General features: G+C 46.4%; 1 protein-coding gene across 1 annotated transcript in view; it reads left to right on the top strand.

The window, feature by feature from the left end:
• Positions 1–24,967, top strand: part of DOCK9 (dedicator of cytokinesis 9) — a 258,564-nt gene that overhangs the window by 152,996 nt on the left and 80,601 nt on the right. Inside the window, 14 exon segments of the mRNA XM_049778520.1 lie at positions 9,909–9,982; positions 10,206–10,237; positions 10,240–10,292; positions 10,294–10,350; positions 11,057–11,176; positions 11,179–11,256; positions 12,667–12,699; positions 12,701–12,790; positions 15,792–15,865; positions 17,039–17,170; positions 20,013–20,092; positions 20,178–20,365; positions 20,706–20,771; positions 23,466–23,558. Of these exon segments, the coding sequence (XP_049634477.1) occupies positions 9,909–9,982; positions 10,206–10,237; positions 10,240–10,292; positions 10,294–10,350; positions 11,057–11,176; positions 11,179–11,256; positions 12,667–12,699; positions 12,701–12,790; positions 15,792–15,865; positions 17,039–17,170; positions 20,013–20,092; positions 20,178–20,365; positions 20,706–20,771; positions 23,466–23,558 (1,170 nt within the window).

The raw sequence follows: 24,967 nt of genomic DNA, 5'->3' as shown, positions 1-24,967 counted from the left end.
CTATTGGGTAAGGCACTTTTCTTGTATGCAGCTGGTCTGGCTTGATCCACAGCATCCCTATGGTCCCCCAAAGCTTTGCCATAAGTGATTCCTGAATGCAGAGCCAGCAGTACACTCCTGAGCACTGCTGGGAGTGACCCCAAAACAAAACAAAACCATAACAGAAAAAAACCCAACATCACAGAAATGCTAACAGTACTTAATGCTTGCTCTCATTTTCTTAAACTCTGACCTGGTTTGTTTAAGATTCATCCCATTTGGCATATATATTTTCAATATACATGGTATATATAGAACTAGTTTATTCCTTTTCTGTATTGTGTAGCCATTTGTAATCAAAACCTTTGTCTTCCTTCCACTGTGTTTTGTGTCTCAGACCGTGTTGTGAGCAAGCTATGTACATGTCTCCTTGTGTCTATGAATGATGCTTTTTCTTTTTATAAAATAAGAGAAATATCTTTGTCTTCTGGAGCCCTTTCTGTGGTCACTCCTCAGTGTCTCTTCTTTTTTTGTCCAGCAGTGAAATCCAGCCCCACCACACCCATACCTTAAACACTGTAATGTAAAATGTGGCTGATCTATATCCAATAATAAATAGGCCTGCCTTCAGCATTGACCTATACTTTGAGAGTGCCTGTTGGTTCTAAAATAGAGAATCCTCTCTTTCTCTCTCTCTCTGGCTGGAACTTTAGAGCGTTGCTTTCCTTCAGGACGTGCCTGTTACCCGCAGATGCATTTCAGCACCTGCCCATTACAGCTAATTTTAGTCGCCACCTTCTTGGCCAGGAAGAGTTTGGTCTTGTGTGTGTGTATTTTGGGGGGGAAAAAAAAAACATCTGGGCCTCATTTTTAGCACCAAGGTCTCCTCTTTTGTTTCTGAATTTGGAGCAGGTCATAATTTGTCAGAGCAAAATATTTGGACTCGGTTAGTTTGTTGGGGCCAATAACCCCTGCAACACAATCTAGAATTCAGAAAACAACCTCTCATCCTTAACTGGTGAGCCTGGCAGTGACCTTGGATCATAGTTGAGCCTCATGTGGATAAACGTGGGGGAGCTGTATTGTTTCCTCTGAGATGTCTTTTTTTTTTCTTGACCTCATTGCAACATACAGCTGAGCTGAGACAATACAGTATTCCTCGGGGCCGGAGAGATAGCACAGCGTGTTTGCCTTGAAAGCAGCCCGATCCAGGACCTAAGGTGGTTTGGTTTCGAATCCCAGTGTCCCATATGGTCCCCCTCCGTGCCTGCCAGGAGCTATTTCTGAGCAGACATGCCAGGAGTAACCCCTGACACAGCCGGGTGTGGCCCAAAAACCAAAACAAAACAAAAAAAAAGAATACAGTATTCTTCAATCCAAACACTCCTGTGGCAAAAAAATTTTTAATTGCACAAGTTGTGGAAGAGGTTGGAAAAACCAAACCAACAGTAATTCATGGTTATTTTCAAACTGTGATTAACAGTCACACTAGTTGAAGCTATTTTCAGTTGGTCAAATTGATTTCATGGCCTTATTCCTTATTTCTTTTAATTTGGGGCAGTGTTCTTATTTTCTTATTTGTTGGATCACCAAGAATTTCTTTCTTTCTTTCTTTCTTTCTTTCTTTCTTTCTTTCTTTCTTTCTTCTTCTTCTTTCTTTCTTTCTTTTTCTTTCTTTTCTTTCTTTTCTTCTTTCTTTCTTTCTTTCTTTCTTTCTTTCTTTCTTTCTTTCTTCCTTCCTTCCTTCCTTCCTTCCTTCCTTCCTTCCTCCCTCCCCTCCCTCCCTCCCTCCCTCCTCCCTCCCTCCCTCTCTCTCTCTCTTTCTTTCTTTCTTCTTCCTTCTTCCTTCCTTCCTTCCTCCCTCCCTCCCTCCCTCCTTCCCTCCCTACTTCCCTCCCTCCTTCCCTCCTTCCTTCCCTCCTTCCCTCCCTCCTTCCCTCCCTCCTTCCCTCCCTCCTTCCTTCCTTCCTCCCTCCCTCCCTCCTTCCCTCCTTCCTTCCTTCCCTTCCTTCCTTCCTCCCTTCCCCCTCCCTCCCTCCTTCCCTCCTTCCCTCCTTCCCTCCTTCCTTCCTTCCATTCCTTCCCTCCCTCTTCCCTCCTTCCCTCCTTCCTTCCTTCCTTCCTTCCTTCCTCCTATCCTTCCCTCCCCTCCCTCCTCCCTCCCTCCCTCCCTCCCTTCCCTCCCTCACTTCCTTCCTTCCTTCCCTTCCTTCCTTCCTTCCTTTCCTTCCTCTTCCTTCCTTCCTTCCTTCCTTCCTTTCCTTCTTTCTTCCTTCTATCTTTCATCACACCCAGCAGTGTTCAGGAGTTACTCCTGACTATTAGCTCAGAAATCGCTCCTGGGCAGGCTCAGGGGACCATATGGGATGCTGAGATTTCGATACCACCATCCTTTTGCATGCAAGGCAAAACGCCTTATCTCCATGCTATCTCTCTGGCCCAGGATCACCATGGAATTTCTAATCTATTCATCATGAAAGTTTTAGGTGTACAACACCAATCCCTTCACTAGTGTCTACTTCCTCCACCAATGTCACCAGTTTCCCTTCCAGCCTGCCTTCCCTCTATCATTTGTCCCTAATGGGTCCATTCTCTGATCTGTCCCCAGTGGCAAACTTCCTACCATATGATTTTGTTTTCTTTAGTTTTTTGGGCCGTACTTTGTGGAGTTCAGGATTATTCCTAGCTCTTATCTCAGAAATCACTCCTGTCAGGTTTGGGGGGGACCATACGGGATGCCAGGGATCAAACTCAGGTCGGCTGCATGCAAGGCAAACTATACTATTGCTCTGGCCCCCAGGTGTTAATTATTCTCCTACTATGTTTCTTTATACTCTGAAGATGAGTGAGATTATCTTTTGGATAATTTCTGTTTTATTAAAGTAGAATTGAATACACTGGAATGCTCGAGAACTAGTAGTGTAACTAGCCCCTTAGAGTTCCCAGCCAGACACAGCTAACCTCCTCCCAGATCAAAGTATAGAACATTCCTGGCTTGTACTCTCTGGACCCCACTCCCAGCTGAAGCCCCATGCCCCATTATCATGATTCACCTCATTTTGGACCAGTGCTGTGGGCCTTCATTCTGTGGTAGCCTGGGGCGCTCTTGTGTCAGGCTTCTTTAGCTTCTTTAGCTCTGCCCTTTGTCCCCCAGATTTTCCGGCTCTCAACAGAAGAGATCTGAGGTGATCACGTGCTATGCCCTTAGTTTCCATCAGTAGGAGTTCCTGCTGGGTGTGCAAATGCTTTGAGTGGGCCTGAGTTGGCTGTGGGGTAGAGCTCGTGTTTTGGGGACTGAAGCAATAGCGAGGCAGGGAGGGTGCATCCCTTGTACGCGGGCTGGCCTGGGTTCGATTCCTGCATCCCCAAGCACTGCCAGGAGTGATCGATAAATGCAGAGCCAGGTGTAAGCCCTGAGTGCTGCCAGGTGTGCCCCCCCCCAAACAAATAAGAAGGGCATGGGTTCTTACAGAGGGGGGGGGCGAGAGCAGCCTGTGTGGTAAAGGGTTGTACTGTTTTCATTGTTTTCTAGAGCTTTAGAAAGAGAGAAAACATTGGGCCCGGAGAGATAGCACAGTGGTGCGTGCATTGCAAGCAGCCGATTCCAGGACCAAAAGTGGTTGGTTCAATTTCCTGGTGTCCCATATGATCACCCTGAGCATCGCTGGGTAGTGGCCCAAAAAACCAAAAAAAAAAAAAAAAAGAAAGAGAAAACATTGGGGCTGGAGCAATAGCACAGTGGTAGGGTGTTTGTCTTGTACTCGGCCAACCCAGGACAAACTCAGGTTCAATTCCCAGCATCCCATATGAGTCACCCCGAGCCTGCCAGGAGCTATTTTTTTGTTTTGTGTTGTTTTTTTGTTTTTTTTTTTTGGGGTCACACCCAGCAGTGCTCGGGGGTTACTTCTGGCTCTATGGTCAGAAATCGCTCCTGACAGGCTCGGGAAACCATATGGGATTCCGGGATTCGAACTACTGTCCTTCTGCATACAAGGCAAACGCCCTGCCTAATGCTATTCTCTCCAGCCCCACAGGAGCGATTTCTGAGCGCAGAGCCAGGAGTAACCCTTGAGTGTTGCTGGGTTTTACTCCCTCCACCCCCCCAAAAAAAAGGAAATATCAGGAAATGAGAAGCCTGTCTGTTGGGCTCAGAGATCCACGCCACTTCCATGTGTCTAGCTGTCCACAGAGTCCTGAGGGAGCGTTCAGGAGTTCTATTTATGTGCCTGGCTCCAGCATCTGGCAGCCCAGTCCCTGAACACCAGTTGTCCTAGCTGGCCCCAGCTCCTCCGGCTTGTCTGGTGTGGGAAGGGGGTTCATGAGGTGGGAGGGTTAAAGGATCTAATATTGAAGGGGGCCAGAACTGGAGGCGCACAGCGGTGGTAGTGGAGGGAGTTTAGAAGAGGGAGGAAAGGACAAGAGACCAGTAGGGGGGAATTCAGGGCTCAGAGAAGCACAGCAGAGGAAGCAGGGGAGAAGGTAGGGATGTGGGGGGCACTGGGTAAAGTAGAGGCAACAGGCACAGGGCAGGTGCATGGCAGAAGAAATGACCAAAGGTGCATTTCATTGTGCCTTGGATGGTCCTCTCTGTCCCTTCATGTATCCCAGTGGCTGTTTTCCCCTTATCCCCCCCCAAACAGCCTCTGGGACAGGACCACAGCACTAGCATAGTGGTAGGGTATTTGCCATTTCCATACGCCGACCTGGGACAGACCTGGGTTCGCTTCCCAGCATCCCATATGGTCCCCCCCCCAGCCTTGCCGGGGGCGATTTCTGACTGCAGAGCCAGGAGTAACCTTGACCACTGCTGGGTGTGGCCCAAACCCAAAATAAATAAATAAATAAATAAACAAACAAATAAATAAATAACAGGGCCTCCAGGGCTCATTTTCAGCATGGTCCAGCATTCCCTGCTTTACTGTTGGCCACGAGGAGAGACCACACTTGCACATGATTGTGTGTGTGTGTGTGTGTGTGTATTTTTTCTTTGTTTTGTTTTGAGTCACACCTGACTTGCGCTTTGGGGTTACTCCTGGCTCTATGCTCAGAGATTGCTCCTGGCAAGGCTCAGGGGACCATATGGGATGCTGGGATTCGAACCACCAACTTTCTTAATGCAAGGCAAACACCTTACCTCCATGCTATCTCTCCAGCCTCGATTTTGTACTTTTTTTTTTTTTTTTTTTTTTTTTTGGTTTTTGGGCCACACCCGGCAGTGCTCAGGGGTTACTCCTGGCTGTCTGCTCAGAAATAGCTCCTGGCAGGCACGGGGGACCATATGGGACACCGGGGGATCGAACCGCGGTCCGTCCAAGGCTAGCGCAGGCAAGGCAGGCACCTTACCTTTAGCGCCACCGCTCCGTCCCGATTTTGTACATTTTTAATAGAATTTTATTTTAAAAATTTTTTTGTTTGTTGGGAGGCCACACCTGGTGGTACTCAGGGACTACTCTTGGTTCTGTGCCCAGGAATCAGTCCCTGGCAGACTAAGGGGGACCCTAAAGGATGTTGGGGAACAAATCTAAGTCAGCCAATATGCAAGGCAAACACCCTAAAACACTGTGCTGTCGCTCCAGCCCGAATCTTGTATATTCTTGGCACTATTTGTCCATTGATTTCCTGGGAACTTTATTGTTCCCTTGTTATGGGACAATCCATATCTACCCCCAGACCTGTTCTTTTCCTCCCATTGTCTAATCTGGACCAGGCATACATGGTCAGTGGGACAAAGTATTTATGGGATCAGAGCACTGAGTCTTGTAAAACATTGTTATGAAAAAACACAAACATATGCTCAGTGTCAGCCTATTGGTTTCTTCCCTGTGATGACCAAGGTCCTGTGGGTCAGGTCACCAAGCCGTCTCCCTTTCCTTTAATGTTCCTTTCTCTGCTTATCTCCAATGACCCCAGGGACCCCTGCTGCCTCCTGGGGTGTAAAGACGGTTTGAAGCAAATACACATGCTCCTGCCCCTACTTTCTTCCACAACTTTTCTATTTTGAGCCTTATTTTCACATGTGACAGCTGTTTAGCTTCAATGGGGCCTCCACTAGGTCCCCCACTCCCCATATGGTTCTAAAAAAGGCAGCATTGTTCTTTGTCAAAATCCAGCTGTCCCCACAAAACTCTCATTAGCAAGCCAAGTTTCCAGGTTTAAATATTTCCCCACCGAGAACCCAGGGTAAGTGGGGGGGAGGGTTTCCTGAAAGTGAGTGAGTCCTTAGGGTGCTCTGTAGTTCCAGTAAAAAAATCAAATAGTGGGGTGGAGAGATAGCATGGAGGTAAGGCGCTTGCCTTTCATGCAGGAGGTCATCGGTTCGAATCCCTGCGTCCCTTATGGTCCCCCGTGCCTGCCAGGAGCAATTTCTGAGCCTGGGAGCCAGTAATAACCCCTGAGCACTGCCGGGTGTGACCCACCCCAAAAAAAAAACACACACACACACAAAAAAATCAAATAGTACCCAGATACCTTTCTGATTGTTCTGAGCCCCAAGTTCATCTCTCTTTTTTTTTTTTTTTTTTTTTTGGTTTTTGGGCCAACATCCGGCAGTGCTTCAGGGGTTACTCCTGGCTGTCCTGCTCAGAAATAGCTCCTGGCAGGCACGGGGGACCATATGGGACACCAGGATTCGAACCAACCACCTTAGGTCCTGGATCGGCTGCTTGCAAGGCAAGCACCGCTGTGCTATCTCTCCAGGCCCTCATCTCTGTATTCTAATGTAAAAGTGATGGCATTCATTGTGTGAAGGGGGAAACAGGCATTGAATGGGGTGCTCTTGTTTATGGGGTTTTCGAGGTCTTGTCATCTGTGCTTTATTACTATTATTATTATTATTATTATTATTATTATTATTAATTTTGGTTTCTGGGCCACACCCGGGTATGCTCATGGGTTACTCCTGGCTCTGCCACTCAGAAATTGTTTCTGGCAGGCTCGAGAGACCATATGGGATGCCAAGTATTGAATCCAGGTCTGTACGGGGTGACAGCATGCAAGACAGATGCCCTACCACTGTGCTATCACTCTGGCCCCTTCTGGTGTGGGGAACTGGGTATCCTGAAAGTAATTGTGGAAACCAGTCATGGCAACTCTTTAAATGAAAATATTTGGGCTGAGAGTCCAGAGCCAGGAGTAACCCTTGAGCATAGCGGATATGGCCCAAAACAGAAACCAAGCCCAAAGTACTGGAGCCAGAAAGATACTGCAACAAGTAAGGTGTTTTCCCTCAAACACAGCCAACTCCTGGCTCAATTCCTGGCACCATGAAGGGTTCCCCAAGTGCTTCCAGGAAGCTCCGTGAGAGCAGAGTCAGGAGTTAGCCTGGTCACTGCTGGATGAAACCCCAAAACTTTTCTAAAAATGTTTAAATATACATATATTCTGGTCACCATTTTGCTAATAAGCTTCTGTTCTCCAGACCTTTCTGTTGAGTCCAAAATCAACCATATTCTTCTGACAACTCACTCTCAAAATAGATGCCTTTGTGCATTTTGGGGGAGGGTCACACCCAGTGGCCGCTCAGGGCTTACCCCTGGATCTGCACTCAGAGTCCTGGCAGGCTCAGAGGACATGTGGATGCTGGGAATCAAACCGGGGGTTTCCTGTCCCTGTGTTGACTGTATGCAAGACAAACACCCTACCACTGTGCTATTGCTCTGGCCTAATGTGCATTGTTTTTTGACTTGACTTGTTTTTACCTGCTCAGAGTTTAACAACAAATAAAAATCTCAGGTATTGAAGGGGGTAGTACATTGATTGGGTAAGCCATTTGCCTTGCACACAGCCAACCAGGTTCAAACCCTGGGCCTCAACCATTTGGTCCCCTGAGCACCACCGAAATGATTCCTGAGTGTAGAGCCAGGAGTAAGACTCTGAGCATTGCCAAACAACTTGAGGCCTGGCCTGGCCCGAGTTTCAGAAACGTGGAGAGGTTTGGTCCTTATGGCAGGAGGTAAGGATGCAGGCTCTGTCTTGTGATAAAAGTTGGAATTTATGGGGGGGCCGAGATGCGCTCAGATGCTCTACTTGGTCTGAGGCTGTGGGTTTGATTTACCTGCATCTAAAAGCCATGCAGACAGTGCACTTTTGAGCATTTCTTTTGGGCAGTGTGAAGCCACCAACGTCAGAGCAAGCATCAGCCATTCTGGAGGCAGGACTCAGTCCTGCTTCCCTTCCCGCACTTGGCTGGCTCGTCTCTCCACTGAGCCCAGCAGTGACGTGGATGTGGGAAGGACATAGACAATGGGACTTGGGGGGAAAGCCAGGCCACTCCTTTCACCCCATGTAGTGTAGACTGGCCACGGGTTATTTTAGGAACTCTGCTTTCAGTCACCTTTGCAGATATATTCTTGTAGCTGCATCTTGTGGGCCCTGAGGTTTTGAAGGTTTCGATGGCGAGAATATTCCTATTTTTACTACATGTTTAAAAGGAAAAACAAATATAGTTGCTCTAGTGAGTAAAAAGGATCCAAAGTCATTTTTCTTTGTTTGTTTATTGGCTACAACTGGCGGGTGCTCAGAGCTTACTCTTTGGCTCGGCACTCAGGAATCACTCCTGGCAGGCTGGGGAAACCTTCTGGGATGTTGAGGATCTAATTCAGGTTGGTTGCGTGCAAGGCACTACACTATTGCACTTGGTCCTGCCAAACTCATGTTTTTAACAAATTAATCTTGTACCCCCTACCTCTCTCATCTCTCCTTTTTCCACCCAAGTGATTGTTTCTAGAACATCTACCTATACGCCATGATTTCTTGTTACAGCAAAGATATGGGACTCTATAAAATCACCCCACACTCTCGATATTTCCATCCCTGGTGTGGACAGGTCTGTTGAAGGTAGATAGCATAAAAGAATTAATAAACCAATGTCAGTCAGGAGAGATCATGGAGTCAGTTTGCTTCTTGTCTTGAGGTCTCTGTGCTAAACCAAACTGACCATTCTTTATTAAACCTGGTACAAATTCATGCGGAGGAAGATAGTTGACTGAGTCAAAAGGACCTATCTATGTAGACCTTTACATGTCATAGGACTTGTGAAAGAAAAGAGGAAATTGAGGAAATGCCTTTGTTTTGGTAATTAGTAGGGGTACCAACCTGACAGGGCTCTCGTACAGGAAGGACATCATAAGATAAGAAGTTCACCATGATACATTGAAAGAAGTTGAATTAGAGCAAGGCCATTAGGGAGTAAGGTATATGCACATCAGTATATAGGGACACAGGTTTTCTAAAAATCAGCCATTTCTGTAGCTTGAATGGAACAGGAAACACATCCTAAGTGCCAACAGGGTGGGGCATCTTTGAGAAATTTCCACCTCCAAGCAAAAGCATCTTTTTAGGGGCCAGAGTGATAGAACTGTGAAGAGGGCATTTGCCTTGTTTGTGGTTGACCTGGGTTTGATCCCTGGCCTCTCATATGGCCTCTTGAGCCTGCCAGGAATAATTGCATTTTTTTAGAGCAACATGTTATAAATCAATGATAAAATCAAAGATAAACATAGAAAAAAAAGCAATCAGAATGAAGAGAAAATTTAGAAGAGAAGGAGATTATTGGGAATACTTTATGGTTTTACACATTGATGGGAGGAAGACTTTGCAGATTCAGTCTCTACAATTGTGTCTGTGTTTCATAATGTCCAATGTTCAATAAACATGTGAATACAATTTTTAAAAAGCATCACAATACTCTGTCCAGTTACTGGCAACTCCCGACAGGGATTGGCTTCTTAACTTCTTTGGCTACGGGTACTTGCAATGTGGCCCAATGCCAGGTCCCTTTTCTGCATCACTCTGAGTTTTTTGGTGCCAGGGGATGGAACTGAGCTATAGTTTTGGCTCTTTCCTGAGGCAGCTGTCAATCACTGGGCCTTCTCTCCCCCACATTCCTTGAGGAAGGGATTTTCAGACAGGCATTTTCTCTGTCTCCTCAGAGTACCAGGGAAGCGGAAATCAAGCTGAAAAGCGAGAGTCGAGTCAAACTCTTCTACTTGGGACCCAGAACCCAGTTAAGAGCAATTGGAAGAGAGGAAAACCATTAACTCAGGGGCCAGAGAGAGAGAGAGAGAGAGAGAGCCACAGTGGTAGGGACATTTGCCTTGCACGTGGCAGGACCCAGGATGGACCCAGTTTTAGTGGTTTCCTCTGCAGACATTCCTATGGGGTTAATTTTTATTTCACCCACTCAAATGGGATCATACATTGATAGACTCACATTTTCTCTTAAAGAGGCTTGACTTCACACCAGCTGAGCCTGAAGTGAGGCCGTTGAAGAGAAATTTGGGAAACGGATTCTCGTCAGGTGCAACGACCTGTCCCTTCAACTTGCAGTGCTGTGTTGCCGAGAATGAAGAAGGCCCCTACGACCAATGTAATGTCCTTTTCCCAAGAAACCCAGCCCATTGGGACTGGAGAAATAACACGGTGGGGAGGGGTGTTTGCCTTGCGTGTGGCAGGTGCAGGTTCGATCCCCGGCCCTCCCCTGGGGTCCCCCGAGCACTGCAAGGATATAATTCCTGAGCACAGAGCCAGGAATAACTCCTGAGCACTGCTGTCTGTGACCCCCAAACCAAAAAATGGAAAAAAAAATGAGTGCATTGTAGCAACTGGAGATGTTCCTGTGCTGGCTACAATGCTGGGTGGACCCGGAACACAAGTCCTTACTGACAAAGGTAGTGGATTATGTTTATGCATGGGACCACAGAAAGCGGGGTGCCTATGCAGGGACCAGATGTGGGGGACCAGAGGGAGCCTGGCTGGTGATATCGCTTCTCCAGCTAAAGTGGACCGCCGGGGGGGCTGGAGAAATAGCACTAGTGGTAGGGCATTTGCCTTGCATGCTGCCAACCCAGGATGAACCTTGGGTTTGATTCCCGGCATCCCATATGGTCCCCTGAGCCTACCAGGAATGATTTCTGAGCACAGAACCAGCAGTATCCTGAGTGCTGCTGGTTGTGGTCCCCCCCCCCCAAGAAAAAACAAATAAACAAAAAAAGGAGTGGACCGAGTCTGTCATATCGAGCTGGGTTCAATGCTTGCCACAGTCTGAAGCCCCTGGCTTTGTCTCTTCCGCAGGTTGGAGCCTTTCTTCGTCACTCTCTCCCTCTTTGACATCAAGGACAACCGGAAGATTTCTGCTGACTTCCACGTGGACCTGAACCATTTCTCAGTGAGGCAGATGCTGGCAGCCACCCCCGTGGGCCCTGGCAAACGGTGGTGGGGAGAGCCCCCCCTGCCCTGCGAGGTCTCCTTCCTGAGGCAGCAATGCAGTACCCAAAGCAGGTGAGAAACAGTGCTGGGCTCCTCTTGTGGGTACATAACGGAGGTCCCAAACCTTCTGAGTAAAGGAGCCTGTTGTTATTGGTAACAACTTAAACTTAGGGTACCATACAGTGAGTGTGAGTGGGCCGCCCAGATAGGAGCCTGCTACAAGTGCCTCCTTTTGCCTTTTTCTCATCTCTCCTCTTAGTTATCTCCGCCATCAAATTGCCATTAGGGGGTGGGACATTGGCCCTGACTCCCACTCCTGTGATTTTATAGCCAACTGTGCCGTTCGTTGGGTCCAGCATGAGAAGCCTCTAGCCATGCCAGGGATATTGGAGTCACATCAGGATTTGGGGGGTCTCCAAGGTCACACGAAACAGTGCAGTAGGCCTGGAATCAAATCCAGATCAGGTGCCTTCCTGGCTGTACTACTTCTCGAACCGCAGCTTGCCCTTTTCTTTGGGGGGGGGGGGTGTCATTGGTAGTGCTCAGGACTGATTCCTGGCTTTGCACTAGGGATCACTTTTAGTGGGACTCAGAGAATCATGTGGGATGTCAGGGATTGAACTTGGTTTATCTGTGTACCAGGGCAAATGCCCTACCTGCTATACTGTCTTTCAGCCATCCCTTCATGGTGTTTTGTTGTTGTTGTTTGTTGTTGTTGTTGTTGTTGTTGTTGTTGGGTTTTTTTTTTTTTTTGGTTTTTTGGTTTTTGGTTTTTGGGTCACACCCCAGCAGCACTCAGGGGTTTACTCCTGGGCCTCTATGCTCAGAAATCGCTCTGGCAGGCCTTGGGGACCATATGGGATGCTGGGATTACGAAACCACCGACTTTCTGCATGAAAGGCAAAGCCCTCTACCTCCTGCTATCTCTCCGGCCCCCATGTTGCTTTTTATTATTATTTTTGTTTCGTTTGTTGTTTGGGCCACACCCACAGTGCTCAAAGGTTACTCCTGGCTCTGTGCTCAGCTGGCTCCAGGGACCACAGGGGTTCTGGGGAATTTAACACAAATTAGCAGTGTATAAGGCAAGTGCCATCCCCCTTCCCTTATACTATGGCTCCAACCTTCCACTCTATGTTGCCTTTTTTAATTTTTCGTTTTTTATTTGTTTGTTAGCACTTATCCATCAGTGCTCAAGGGTTACTCCTGGTTCTGTGCTCAGGAATCACTCCTGGTTGGTTCTTTAGTGGACTCTATGGGGTTCTGGGAATTGAACCTAGGTCAGCCAATGTACAAGGCACAACACGCTCCCCACAGTCTATTGTTCTGGCCCCCGAGGTTGCCTTTTGAAGAGATGGTGAGCCACTAGTGGAATCACCATGCATATTCCTAGAGCTGCATCAACCTTGGCTGCCTTCCTACCTTCCCATCCTGTGGTGTGGCAGTGAGTTCTGCTCACTCAAGAAAGCTGTTTGTCCTTATTAGGGCATATTTTCCGTCACATGTCCTCACCCTGACAATCTTTCTTGTGGCACGCATTGAGAAGGTGCTTCAGGGGAGCATCACCCATGGTGCTGAGCCATACATGAAAAGCTCAGACTCTTCTAAGGTATGTCCGGGGGCCATGTCTGCTGGTGGTGAGGAGGGGGGGAGAGAGAGAGAGAGAAGGAGCAAAGGTTCTCTCTCACTCAGATGCCTCATTCAACAGGGCTGCCCTCACTGTTATAACAACTCACAAAGCAGCTGCCCACTTACTAGCCAATGCCCTGTCACAGAGAAGTGTAAAATAAATCACATGTTTATGAGATCACCACATACCATATCTCCAACACCAAGCGATTGGGTCTGATGAAGGTAGAGTAGCCAAAAAAAGATTAATAAGCCAAGCCAGTCAGGAAAAAAAAACATGGAGTCAGTGACTTTTCTTTTCCTTTTTTTTTTTTTTTTTGGTTTTTGGGTCACACCCAGTGGTGCTCAGGGGTTACTCCAGGCTGTCTGCTCAGAAATAGCTCCTGGCAGGGATGGGGGACCATATGGGACACCGGAATTCAAACCAACCACCTTTGGTCCTGGATCGCCTGCTTGCAAGGCAAACGCTGCTGTGCTATCTCTCCAGCCCGGAGTCAGTGACTTTTCACCTCGTCATCTCTCTGCCTGTACCAAATGCAGAACTGCCTCTTTCTGTATTAAACCAATGAACATTCAACTATGTGTGGCAGGGTGGAGTAAGATCCAGGTGGACTTTTACATATCAAAGGAAGATGAGGAACACCTTCGTTTTGGGTTAATTGCTAGATGTCAACTTACAAAGGACTCACTGGCCCACACTGTCATGTCTGTGTTCTTGCAGGGGTTGGTTCTCGTATTCTGGACTTGTATTTGAGTCCCTAGTGTGTCCACAGCAAACTGAATGCCAGCCATGGCCCAGCCTCATGGGCTGCAGTAGCTTCTGTGGATCAGTTTGTGTTTGGCCAGAGTGGGCAGAGGAAGGTGGCAGAGATGAGATGCCTGAGGCAGGAGAGGAAAGGGAGCTGGTATGAGGTGTCCGGGCACTAGGTATGTTCTTGCAGAGTGCCTGGGTTGGAGCAATTCACTGAATATTTAAATTCACCTCAGGGATCTAAGTCTCCTCAGATCCTGCTTCAGTAAAACCTGGGTTCATAAAGGTTTTGTGACCTGCCCATGTCCCACTGCTAGTATGACCAGGGCCACAGAGATGCCTTTCTTGGCTCCTGAGTGACCTGATTGGCACAGTTCACTGTTATAAGTTCTCCCAGCAGTTCTGTTTAGTTCCTATCTAGAAGGATTGTGAGTTTCTGAGCTCAGGAGCTTTGCTCTTTTTAGGAAGTTAAGGCTCAGGTGACATGCGCCTCTCTGCTTTCATCCCACTTCCGGAGCAGGACCCCCTCACCCTCCAGGCAATGTACTCCAGGGTCAGTTCTGACCTCTGAGAGCTGACTGGGGCCCAAGACTCCGCAGGTTTTGCTCTCTCACCAAGTGCTGTTTTTAAAATAAAAAATAAAGTCCATGAGTTGGGTGAGGATGCCCTAGGCGCTATGTTTCTGTCCCCTTAGTTTGATGGGTCTGATGAAGCAGGGTAGTGGCAGAGAAATATATAGCTGAATAATACATAGCTGAAAAAATATTCATTGGAGTCAGTTTACTTTATTCCTCATGGCCTTTCTCTGTCATGTGCAGCCTCTGCCATGTGCTCCCTATGCCATGTGTCCTTTTTTTTTTTCCTTAGAGCAAAAAGCTTGATTCTTTCTTATTCAGAACCCCACACCCCAGATTGAGGGAAGGCCCTGTAATCCAGGTAGGCTTTAACATACTAAAAGAAGACATTAAGGAAACAGGAAGATGGAGGAAGAGTTACGGTTTTTTTTTTAGCAGCTTATTTATTTATTGATTGATTGATTGATTGATTAGTTTTGGGGCCATACCTGGCAATGCTTAGAGGTTACTCCAGGCAATGTGCTCAAAAATCACTCCTGGCAAACTCAGGGGGCCACATGGAATACCAGGAATTGAATCAGGTTCATCCCAGGTCGGTCGCATGCAAAGCAAATGCCTTATCACTGTGCTATCTCTCCAGCTCCTGGACCACAGTTCTTTTTTTGTTGTTGTTTGGGTTTTTGGGTCACACCCGGCGGTGCTCAGGGGTTACTCCTGGCTGTCTGCTCAGAAATAGCTCCTGGCAGGCACGGGGACCATATGGGACACCGGGATTCGAACCACCCACCTTTGGTCCTGGATCGGTTGCTTGTGAGGCAAACGCCACTGTGCTATCTCTCCGGGCCCCTGGACCACAGTTCTAAAAGTGCTCACTGGTCCGCTGGCATGAGATAGACCATCTTTTCTACTACAATTTGGTTTGGCTTTGATGTACTTGGGTAATATTTTAGAAAAGCCTTCAGCCTATGACTCTGAATCCAACTCTGCATTGGTGACAGCACAGTCTGAATCTAGGGCAGGCATATTTGAGGAAACACAGCTACACAATCCAGGCAGAGTTGATTAAGAGAACTTCCATTCCTGCTTGTAGGACCAAAGCTAATCTCTCTCAGCCACCATCATACAACCAACAGAACTTGATCGCCTAGGAGTGATGACAGCAAGCAATTTATACTTAGTACAAACAGAGAGGATGATAACTGGGCCTGACAGGAAGCCAGCTCTTGTATCCACAGAGCCCTCCTTGGTCATGAGAATCTAACCCTTAATTTGTAGTGTTTCTACAGGCATTAGGAGTCCGAAACCCTTTGGGCTTTCCTTAGAGGTCTCATTTAACAGTCTAACCTAGCCCCTAGATTGGGGCGCAGAAGAACTCCAAGAATATGTGAAAGGGCCTGTTGCCTGCAGTGACCCAGAATGCCTATGCCTTGGACAACTTTCTCATCCCCTTATTGTCCTGAGAGCCCCTCTGGAGAGTCTCATGCATGGGGGTGTAGACCCAGTTGTCCCTGGTGTAGTAAGAGCCGCCCCCCACACTTCTGAAGCTCAGTATTTGGAGCCACCAAGTAGCCTGGGCCCCAGGACACAGGAGATCACAAAACTACTCCCCAGCAGGATGCAGCCTCTGCAATGGCTTTATTCCGTATCTCTCAAAGGTGGCCCAGAAGGTGCTGAAGAACGCCAAGCAGCATGCCAAAGGCTCGGCCAGTTACAGAATGCCCTTTGCTTTGGGCAGCCCATGTAAGGGGAGACTCATTTCTTTCTTGTAGATAGTTTTGTTATTTGCAGATCCATTTTTTAAATTATAACACTTATGATCAAGTTGTTCCTACAGTTGTTTCAGGCATGAAATATTCCACACCAATCAGTGTGACCTTCCCTCCACTAGTGTCCCCAGTTTCCCACTCACCACTTTCTCACCCACCACTGAACTTGGGAGATCTCTGTGGAACTTTCCCATTATATTTTCTGTGACACTTCTTTGCTGTCACTTGATAAAATTTGGAGTTGTCCCAGGATTTATAAATGTGAAATAAATCAGTGGCTTTGCAATTCGATAATGTTAAGTTGCAGGAGCAATTCTATTGGAAGGACTAGAAGGTGGTATTGGCTGCTGCCGTTGATGCAGAAAGTGGAGTCTGCCCTCACTTTCTGAAAAGGCCACAGAGGGGTCAACTAAGACTGGACTCCCTGGGAAGAATCAATGGCCATTATTTTATTCTTTTGGAGTTTGGTGAAAGAGATGGGTCATATTTCTGCCAGGACAATCTCCTGTAGATAGTTTAGATAGTTTTAAATCATATTGATAGATAAATTGATAAATGAATTGATAAATAAAAGGGCTTTGCTAGATAGATAAATAGAAAGACAGCTGATAGATAGATGTTAGATAGATAGATAGATAGATAGACAGACAGACAGACAACCACAGCCTCTTCTTCTGTTGATTATCCAGAGACAAAATGTAATCCCATGTGTAAAACTAAGAAATAAATTCCCCTCATCTGAAAAGTTACTGATCAGAGTACTGAGTGAAAGGGGCAGTGTGGGGGCTGGAAAGTAATAGGAGTGTTGTTTTTTTTTTTTTTTGGTGAAACTTGGGTTCTAGGGTGTAGTACCTATCTCTGCAGTAGGGCCTATGACCTGTCTTTATTAGCGACCTCCCTTCAGACAGCTTTGTCTATACCTGTTACCTAAGAGGGAGCTATAGGCAGGTAAGGTTTTCATAAAATCAAGTTAAATGGCTTCATTCTCATAAATGTTGCCCATGTTTGCAGAGAATGGAATTTCTGTTTGTGTCTGCTGATGGGATAAGTAATTCCTCTTCACATAAAGGCCAGAGTTAAGTTGTACATTTGTTTTGGTCTTTGGGAAGGAAATCTAGTCAGTAAATGTTGGTTTGCTGTTTCAGGCCCCTGTTTAAGGATGCCTCTGGAAACCTTGACAAAAATGCCCGATTCTCTGCCCTCTACAAGCAAGACAGCAATAAGCTCTCCAACGATGACATGCTCAAATTCCTGGCGGACTTCCGGAAGTGAGTCTCAGGGTCTGACTTCCTTTCCCACCTCCCTCCTGAGAAATAGCAGTTGTTTCAAGGGGACATGAAGGGAGCATTTTTAGTGGACACTAAAGTTTTTGTTTTGTTTTGATTTTTTTTGGGGGGACACACCAGGTGACACTCAGGGATTACTTTCTGGCTATGTACTCAAAAATTGCTCCTGGCTTGGGGGACGATATGGGACGTCAGGGGATCCAACCAAGGTCCGTCCTAGGTTAGTGCGTGCAAGGTAGACGCCCTACCACTTGGGCCACCGCTCTGGCCCCGACACTAAAGATTTTAAGAAATATCTTATTTTACAAAAGGCAGTTAGAAGGTTCAAGTTTAGATCTAAAGCAAACATTAGAAACCCCATAATTTACTTGTTTTGTCAAAACATGAAAGTCAGTGTTGGATTTAAAATACAAGCATGGGGCCAGAGTGGGGAGGGCACTTGCCTCACACATGGCCAACCCCATTTCAGTCTCCAGCACCCTTTATGGGTCCCTAGAGTCCCAGAATGATTACAAAGCTTAGAGCCAGGAGTAAACCTTGTGTGTTGCTGGAGTGACCGAAACAAAGCAAAACTAAACTAAATGTTCCTGGCTCTGGGAAGAGATGAGCACATACCTGATCTCCAAACATCCAAGATCTGAGGTGGCCTGACCCTGGTATACATCAGCACTGTTGGGGGAGAACAACACCCCTCTCCAAAAAAGAAGGAGTTTGTGGAGAGAGTGAGAGAGAGAGAAAGAGAGAGATGGAACCAGAGTAATATTACAGTAAAGAGAGTGCTTACCTTGCATTCAGCCAACCTGGGTTCAATCTCCAGCGTCCCATTTGGTTCCCCAAGCCCCACCAGGAGTGATATCTGGGTGGAGAGGCAGGAGTAACCCCTGAGCATAGCTAGGAGAGGCCTAAAAATAAAAACAAAACAAAACCAAAACAAATAAAGAAGATGGAGTGGAATATGACTATGAGGAGTCTGCTGTACATTCACCCCTCTGGGTTAACAAGGCTAGTGTCTAATCTTGTTTTGTTTTTGTTTGGGGGTCACACCCAGCAATGTTCAGGGTTTACTTCTGGCTCTGTGCTCAAGAATTACTCCTGGCAGTGCTTGGAGATACAAGGATACAGAGGATTAAACCCTGGTCGGCTTGGTGCTCTGGCCCTGATGTCTAATCTCCATTTCTGCCTGTTTGTCCTTCCATCTGCCTAGCAGTCTGTCTTCCCTTTGGAGGGTGCAGGAAGCACTCCTAGAGATGCCCAGGGGACCTTGTACTGCCAGGACTCAAATCCAGGGCAGGCTGCATGTACATCCTAGCTGCACTCCAGCCCTTTGAGCTATCTCCCTGACCCATTTTTTTTTTTCTTTCTGTACCACCGGAAATATAGAAAACTCTCCTTTCTCAGAGATGAGGTCATATAGTCACACTTTCTTCGCTTTCGCAAAACTGTTTACACCTTCCCAAGTGAGCACATAGACACCTACATCATGATGATGAGCAGCTTGAGGGAAAGTGCAGCCTGTTTAAAGATTTGCTGGGGTTTAAAAATAAAATCTTCAACTTACTCTGTGGCATAGGCTGAAACTTTTATTATAAACCCAAATTTGAAAATGATGGTAATTACTCACATAAACAGCATATACTGCGAAGCCCTGTAGGATCAATTAGGAATCATTCCATTAATTGAATAAATCAAACCGATGTTAATGGTAGCTCTTTAGAATTCTGAAGGCTCAGGAGGGAAAGAAGAAATATTAAGTTAAATCAGACTAATTAAGCTGTTCTGGTTTTGTTTGTTTTGTTTTATGTTTGGGGGCCATATCAGGAGTTACTCCTGGCTCTGCACTCAGAAATTACTCCTGGCAGTGCTTGGGAGACTATATAGGATTGAACCCTTGTTGGCTGATGCATTACTTTTTGTGCTGTTGCTTCTGCCCCTAACTAAGCTGTTTAGGGGTTCTATGTACACCTAGAATATCAGTGTTTTGATATATAAAAACAAGAGGGTATCCGTTCATAGGACACTTGTCCAGGGAGTGTTTGGGTGCAGAGAAAGCTCTGAGGGTTGAGCACAGACTTTGCATGCAAGAGTCTCAGTTTGATCCCTAGCACATATGGTCCCCTGAGCACCACCAAATAGTACCCCCAAATCAAAATCAGCTAAATGTCACTATTTTGGGATCCCCTTGGCACCCACTCATCCCCAGAATTTTCCCAAAAAGTTCTAAAACCTCTGTCCCTAGCAAAGGGCATCACTTCCTTTTAGAAGTGCTCCTAGTAAGGGCACCCCAGAGTAACAATGGATAAGAACCTCAATTCTCAACTGGAATGATTCTGCTCCCTTTTCCCAGCTGTGAGATGTACTCTGGGAATTCCATGATCCTGGATAGTTCCCAGCAGTGCTCAGGAGTCCAAGCGGTGCCGGGAATTGAACCTTGTGCTACACATACAGAAAGGCTGCAGTATTTTCAAGCCAGCCCTGCTCCTACTCAACATTTCTGGTTTTTTGGTGGGGAGAGGAGGCCACACCAGTGATGCTCAGGGGTTACTCCTGGCTATGCCTCAGAAATCACACCTGGCTTGGGGGACCAGATGGGACTCCGGGAGATTGAATCACAGTCTGTCCTAGGTCAGTGCAAGGCAAATGCCCTACCGCTTGTGCCACTATTCTGGCCCCTCTATTCAATATTTCTAAGAATGGCTCATTGGGAGTTTATATTGACATCCGTGTTCTGAGATATAATATTTCTCCCAGAGCCCCTGCTTTGGAACTTGGGCACGTGTATTCCCCTAATGTGGGAGTCTCCCCTTTCTTCTCTTTCTACCTGTAGACCCGAGAAGATGGCTAAATTCCCCGTCATCCTGGGCAACCTGGATGTCACCATTGACAGCGTTTCCTCAGACTTCCCTCGTAAGTTTGAATTCTGTGTCGGACCCTGTGGGCCAGGCTTCACTCTCTGTTTTCCTCGACATTGCCTTGTTGTTTCCTTTTTCAGATTACATCAACTCCTCATACATCCCCACGAAGCAGTTTGAGGCATGTGCTAACACGCCGATCACTTTTGAAGTGGAGGAATTCGTGCCCTGCATTCCAAAGCACACGCAGCCTTACGCCATCTACAACAATCACCTCTACGTTTATCCCAAGAGCTTGAAGTATGACAGCCAGAAATCTTTCGCCAAGGTGAGGCTGGATTGAGGTTTGGTATGTTACTGTTTTGTTTAGTTTTCCATTTTTTTGATTTTGGGGTCACATCCGGTTTGGGCGTCATGCTCAGGGGTTACTTCTGGCTCTACACTCAGAAATCACTCCTGGCAGGCTAAGTCAACCTTATAGGATGTTAGGGGGTTGAACTTGGGTTGACTGCATCAAGACAAACACCCTCCCCACTGTGCTCTGGCTCTTGCCCCAGTTTTTTTTGTTATTTAGCCAGACTCATGGAGGGGTGGTTTCCTTTATAATCCTTTACATGTGCTCCCTCTCAATTCTATTTTATTTCCTTTTCCTTGGACAATTACCACAGGCCCGGAACATTGCAATCTGCATTGAGTTCAAAGATTCCGATGAGGAAGATGCACAGCCTCTGAAGGTTGGTATTTTCTGAGTTTGCTTTCATCTGTTTTTTATTTTTTTACTTGTTAAAATTGTGCTTGCCAGATCCTGCACACGCTCAGGAATCACAGCACATATTGATTGGCAGGAATACAAGAAAACATCCCATCCCACTTCTGGCCACCCAGGCCGGAACCTTTCAGGTACATGGAATTAATTGGGGGTACTTTTGCGCTGTGGGTTGCTGGTCTGTTATTAACAAAAAAAAAAAAAATAAGTTTTCCTCTGCATATTGAATTTAGTAAACACGTAGTATTGTCTGGGTTTTATATAGCTAATAGGGAATAAGAGCTAGAACTAATATTGATAATAATAAAAGTAAATGGAATTACATAGTTATCACAATATAGTGCTCATGGTAGCTTATTGATTTTATGTATATATTTAGTTTTGGAGACACACCCAGTGGTGTTCCATGGGTACTTCTGGCTCTATACTCAAAAATTGCTCCTGGCAGGCTCAGGAGACCTATATAGGATGCCAGGGAATGAAGACAGATTAGTCCTGTGTCGGGTGCATGCAAGGCAAACACCCTACTGCTGTGCTATCACTCTAGCCCCTAATGGTATTTTTTTTTTTTTTTGCTAGTTTTTGGACTATACCCAGTGGCCAGTGGCACTAGGAGTTACTCCTGGCTCTGTGCTCAGAAATTGTTCCTGACAGGCAGGGGGATATGGGCATATGGGATGCCAGGGATTGAATCCAGGTCCGTCCCATGTAGGCCTCATGCAAGGCAAATGCCCTACTTCTGTGCTATAGCTCTGGCCCCTGATGATAAATTTTAAATGCTATTGAGGAGAGAAATCTCCAAGTTACCTTCTTAGTAAAGCACAGTCCAAAATGGTCTATCCGGTAGTATTGGGTCTTGGCATTCTCTGCTCTTATTTATGTGGATACCATGCAATAGTCCAATGAAAAGGTCCTGGCTTTGCTTTTCAGGGCCTTATCATGTTAACTTTCTTTCATTCTTCTAGCAGTCTTTTGAACTAGGTGCCATTGTTATTGGCACTTTAAAAAAAACAAGCCACTAAAACTTTTGATGTTAACTTAAACTAGTTAGCATGTGCATGGAACTAGAGAAATGTACTTTGCCCTCAATGTTTAAGGAGTTACATAAGTCTAATGTCTTTAGATTAAATTGTGTGCTGCTAAGAAATAGTATGTACTACAACTGGGGATTTGAGGGACAAAGTAATTGTATTGTACAGGGGTTCAGTTTTGTTTCTATTAATGTTCTTTGGCTGAAAGTTCAAGGCTGGGATATCATCGATGGGACTACCGAGAATTCTGTTTATGGGTGATTGGGCTTCCACTGTAACTTTACCCTGTCCTCTTTCTTTGCATTTTTGTTGTCATAATTAAAAAAAAAAAAAAGTGTGTAGGGGACCACACTCATATTTGTTCATGCTAGGGGCTCCCAGAGCCGTACCTATTGATGTTCATTGGGCAACTGGGGACCACACTTTAACGAGACCCATACATGCTGGACCTTGAAGGTCGCCCTCAACCATGTCTCACTTTATACCAGTAAACGCTGCCACATCCATGGCTTGGGAGGACTACTGTGGGACCTTGTGTTTGTATTCAGGAATTGACTGCCACACTCAAAATCCTTCTTGATTTCATGAAAATGGCTCCTGACGGAAAGAGACAAAGATCCAAGGGGAGACTGCAAAGATTTTGCCTTTAAGAAATTCTGCTACTGAGTGAAATAAGTAAGAGGGAGACGACAGACACAGAAATAGTCTCAATCATCTATGAGTTATAAGCAAAAATAAAAGACATTATTGTAATAATGCCCGAGGAGACAATAGAGATGAGAACTGGAAGGATCGGCCCCATGGTATGAAGCTTACCAACAAAGAGTGGTAAGTTCAGTTAGAGAAATAACTACATTGATAACTACCATGACAATGGTAGTGAATGAGAGAAATAGAATGCTAGTCTCGAATACAGGCAGGGGTAAGGGAGGAAGGAGATGGGGGGGCATGGGGGGGCATTGGTGGTGGGAACGGGTCTGCACTGGTGAAGGAGTGTGTTCTTTTTTTTTATAACTGAAACCCAACTACAAAACATTTAAATTATGGTGCTTAAATAAAGATATTATTTAAAAAAGATAAAAGAAATTCCTGCACAATATAAAAAGCAGGTCTGGTTGGGAAGGCTGTATACACTGGAAAGTAAATTTTTGGAGAAGATGGGAAAATGAGTATAGAAAATTGGGTGGAAAGGATATATATATCCAGGTCCAAAACCAATTCACTCTCTAGAGGGGAAGGGAAAGGAGCTAAGGGGGGATGAGGGAAGGAAAGAAGAAAGGAAGGAGGAAGAAGGGGGAAAGGGAAGGAAGAGAAGATGAGGGGCCCCAGAGGTAGGATCCAGTCACTTCCTGATGCAATGAGCAAGTTCATTTGCAAGTGAGGGTAGCTTTCTGGGACAGAGCCCAGAGAGGTGGGGAGGGGAACATCTTGAGGCCTCACATAAAAGGCTGGGCTGGGTGCTGAGCTGCGGATGGGGTGGTTGTGAAGCTCTCGGGGCAGTAGAGCCCTATGAAACATAGCCAGCTAGGTCTGTGCTGTAGACGTAGGCGTGCCTCGTTCTGAATAGAACCTTAGTGTCTGAAATCACACTCATCAGACCATAACCCTTTTCCTTTGGTAACGTTTTGCAGTGTATTTATGGCAGACCTGGGGGACCTGTGTTCACAAGAAGCGCCCTCGCTGCAGTGTTACATCATCACCAAATCCCCGAATTTTACGATGAGGTGAGTTTTTGAGGAAATCCCAGACTCCTGCTTGGTAAGTGCAGTTCAACCAATGGAGTGTCCTGGAAGTGGTATTCACTGCAGGAGATGCAGGGAACACTGTATGCAGAGAACATTATTTGTATGGAATATGGTCCAATAGCTGAACTAAATGTCCAGTGTGTGTTCACATCTCCTTCCTTCCTTCCTTCCTTCCTTCCTTCCTTCCTTCCTTCCTTCCTTCCTTCCTTCCTTCCTTCCTTCCTTCCTTCTTTCCTTCCTCCCTCCCTCTCCTTCCTTCCTTCCTTCCTTCCTTCCTCCCTCCCTCTCCTTCCTTCCTTCCTTCCTTCCTTCCTTCCTTCCTTCCTTCCTTCCTTCCTTCCTTCCTCCTCCCTCTCCTCTCCTTCCTTCCTTCCTTCCTTCCTTCCTTCCTTCCTTCCTTCCTTCCTTCCTTCCTTTCCTTCCTTCCTTCCTCCCTCCCTCCTTCCTCCCTCCCTCCCTCTCCTTCCTCCCTCTCCTTCTTCTTCCTTCCTTCCTTCCTTCCTTCCTTCCTTCCTTCCTTCCTTCCTTCCTTCCTTCCTTCCTTCTTCTTCCTTCCTTCCTTCCTTCCTTCCTTCCTTCCTTCCATGCTTTTGGTTTGCGGGCCACACCCAGCAGTGCTCAGGGGTTACTCCTGGCTGTGTACCCAGGAATCACTCCTGACAGGTTTGGGAAACCATATGGGATGCTGGGCATTGAACCTGGGTTGGCTGCATATAAGGCAAACAAACTCCCTACCTGCTGTGCTATTGCTCCTGATCCCTATACTCATCTTTTCTTTTAACCACCAAGGAAACCTATTATTGTAAAACCTAAGAACTTGGTTTTTGTTTTTGTTTAATTTTTGTTTTTGGGCCACACCTGGCGGTGCTCAGGGGGTTACTCCTGGCTCTGCTCAGAAATCTTTCCCTGGCTGGGTCGGGGGGACCATATGGGAAGCCGGGATTGAAACCCAGGGGATTTGAACCCCAGTCTGTCCAGGTCATTTGTGTACAAGGCAAATGCCATACTGCAGTGTTATTGCTCGGGCCCCCCAAACCTAAGCAACTTGGAAACACATTTTATTATGTAGGAACAATATGGCCAGAGAGCCTGTCCTTGGGGATGTTTGGCAGCAGTCCCATCTTTATAGATGCTTTCTCTGCACCTCTCGGGGGGTTAGCAGCAGCCCGTGTCTCTGTTTGGGAGGCTGCAAGTTGAAAGTCAAGGCAGCAGCATACTCCATGTAAGAAGGCTCCTTCATCCTGGACTTCTTGCTTGCAGCCTCAGACACGAGTGTGTAGGCTCTTTTGTTCGTCATCTTGTGAAAGCTATGCTGTCCTTGCAGAGTGTACAGTGTCATCCTGAAAATTTAAGGGCAACACACATATTCATCAGGGCATTAGGAATCT

The sequence above is a fragment of the Suncus etruscus genome, chromosome 8 (genome assembly GCF_024139225.1).
Source record: "Suncus etruscus isolate mSunEtr1 chromosome 8, mSunEtr1.pri.cur, whole genome shotgun sequence".
In the NCBI taxonomy this organism is placed as follows: Eukaryota; Metazoa; Chordata; class Mammalia; order Eulipotyphla; family Soricidae; genus Suncus; species Suncus etruscus.
This window is presented reverse-complemented; position numbering and strand designations above follow the sequence as displayed.